General features: G+C 40.5%; 1 protein-coding gene across 1 annotated transcript; it reads left to right on the plus strand.

Annotated features, from left to right (window-relative positions):
* Positions 1-837: 837 nt before the first annotated feature.
* Positions 838-1,824, plus strand: LOC135884160 (G-protein coupled receptor 35-like). Its single transcript, XM_065411453.1, has one exon. It carries the CDS (start codon positions 838-840, stop codon positions 1,822-1,824), a length of 987 nt encoding a protein of 328 aa, XP_065267525.1.
* The last annotated feature ends 417 nt before the right edge of the window (positions 1,825-2,241 follow it).

A 2,241-nucleotide genomic window follows, 5' to 3' on the forward strand; every position in this document is an offset into this window, starting at 1 on the left:
CTATTGGTAGTCTGCATCTCTGGCCCCCCTCCTGAAGGGTCTGCCAGGTATCCAGGCTCAAGCATGCTCAGAGCACATCTACAGGATTGGGCCCTGCTGACAAGTCAGCATGTTCCCCTGCCTAGTTTGAACATCCTGCTTCAAGGCCTCCAAGCAGCATGTTAGCTGTGCATTGGTGTCAGGGCTGAGGCAGCTTTGTGGCAGAAACTTAGATGTCTAAGGGATTTAGGCCCCTACAAGGTTAGATGGTAATTGAACAGTGGTTTTGAAAATGTCAGTGGCACCTAAATGGTGGGCTTAGGAAGCTAAATACCAGTGAGGACCTGGGCCTAAAAGTATAGAGAAGTGGGTTGGTCATTCACAAACTGCTGCTTAGGGATAGGATATGGGCTGACTGGATGTCACCAAGAGATTGGGTGTGAAGAGGCATATTGTTGAAGACAGGAAAAAAGAGGGGCTGTGTGGGTCTATTGAGAGTTTCACGAGTTCAGAAGAAAGGGTTGTATGAAATTCTCAAAGAGAGTAGGGTGAGAGGGTTGTATATTTATGCCACTTGGAGTTGAGTACCCAATACCTTTGGAAGTTCAGATACTGTTTAGATAAACTTCTTGCATTTTTGGTCCTTGGGAAATGAAAAAACCTTTGCAATATGATTTTGTATGAAACAGTAGAAGGTGGAATCACTGCACTGTAGTGCCAGGGGGCTGGGAGCACCAGAGGAAACCTCTGGACCACTAAATGTGAATATTAGAAGAATAAATAAGTTGTAAATTAATCACCAGTGTGTTCTGTTGTATTTCATAGCTCTTAATTCTTCCATTGCAGTAACTACTTAGGATGAACTGCAGCAACCTCACCATCACAGCAGTGCAAGAAAAACTTAACCTTTTACAACTGATTATTTACATCCCAATTATCTTTTTTGGAGTTATATTTAATATCATTGCCTTCTGGGTTTTCTGCTGCAAGCTGAAAAAATGGACAGAAACCAGAGTTTACATGATCAACTTGGTCATTGCAGACTGTTTTCTCCTCTTCACCTTGCCTTTCATTGTGCATTTTCACAGGACTAGACATCCCACAGATAAACTGTGCTATGTCATACAGACTATATATTTTACAAACATGCCCGTAAGCATTTATATCATCACCCTTATAGCCGTCGACCGATTCATTGCAATAAAGTACCCCCTGAAAGCAAAGAATTTCAGGTCCCCACTGAAGGCAGCTGTTAGCTGCGGATTTCTTTGGATAATAATAATAATTTATGCATACTTTAACCCACGATTTACTAAGGAAAGTGCAAACATTTGCTTTCAGAAAACTTCTGATGACCCTGCAGAAACTATACTGTTGTCAAGTATTTTGGGTTTTTTTATACCACTAGTAATACTGAGTTTTTGTTCTATTCAAGTCATCCGGTGTCTGAAGATGAAGAAGAACATGAGTCCACCTGAAGAAACATCAATCCAGAAGGCTCTCTGGATTGTTTCTATGAACCTGAGTGTATTTATCATATGTTTTTTACCTTTTAACGTCGGGCTACTTGTTAGGTATGCAATGGACGCAGCTGGAGCTGCCTGCTCTTTACGCCACAATGCAAGCCTTTTTATTCGTGTGGCTGCATGGGTAGCGAACTCTAACTGCTGTTTGGATACGCTTTGTTATTACTTTGTAGCCAAGGAATTTCAGGAAGCTTCTTCTCTGTTACACCCTTTTAAATCTCTGAAGTCTAGATCAAATCAAAGCCAAATCACAACCACAAATGCGCTAAGTGATCACAAAAAAATGCATGATAGAGGGGCAGATCCACAGCTGGTATAAATTGTCATAGCTCCACTGACTTGCCATAAAGTCTGTTATTATCATGGGTAATAGTCACAAAAACTTCCTCAAAGTGTACCTGATTCTGATCTCACTTATACTCATCTTACAGCATTCTGACTTGAGTGATTTCAACAAAATTACTTCTGATTTATACCAATGTAACTGAGATTCCAGTCAGGATCAATGTCTCTCTTTGAAGCTATGCATATGCGTATTTTATTATTGACGTGCTTTCCTTTGCATATACAGCATTAACTGGCTAACTACAGGAAGCTTTCTCGCATCAGTACAAGGGTCAGTTAGTTTCTTGTACTGCTGTTTGTAATAAAACCGATGCAGTATCAGAATGTAAATACTGAGATGTGTATATTGGGTTTGCATAATTTACAATATGCTATTTTCCTTCCTGCTGCT

The sequence above is a fragment of the Emys orbicularis genome, chromosome 9 (genome assembly GCF_028017835.1).
Source record: "Emys orbicularis isolate rEmyOrb1 chromosome 9, rEmyOrb1.hap1, whole genome shotgun sequence".
NCBI classification, from domain to species: domain Eukaryota; kingdom Metazoa; phylum Chordata; order Testudines; family Emydidae; genus Emys; species Emys orbicularis.

Coding starts and splice junctions, on each gene's coding strand:
- LOC135884160 (XM_065411453.1), top strand. CDS start 838: ATGAACTGCAGCAACCTCACCATCACAGCAGTGCAAGAAAAACTTAAC.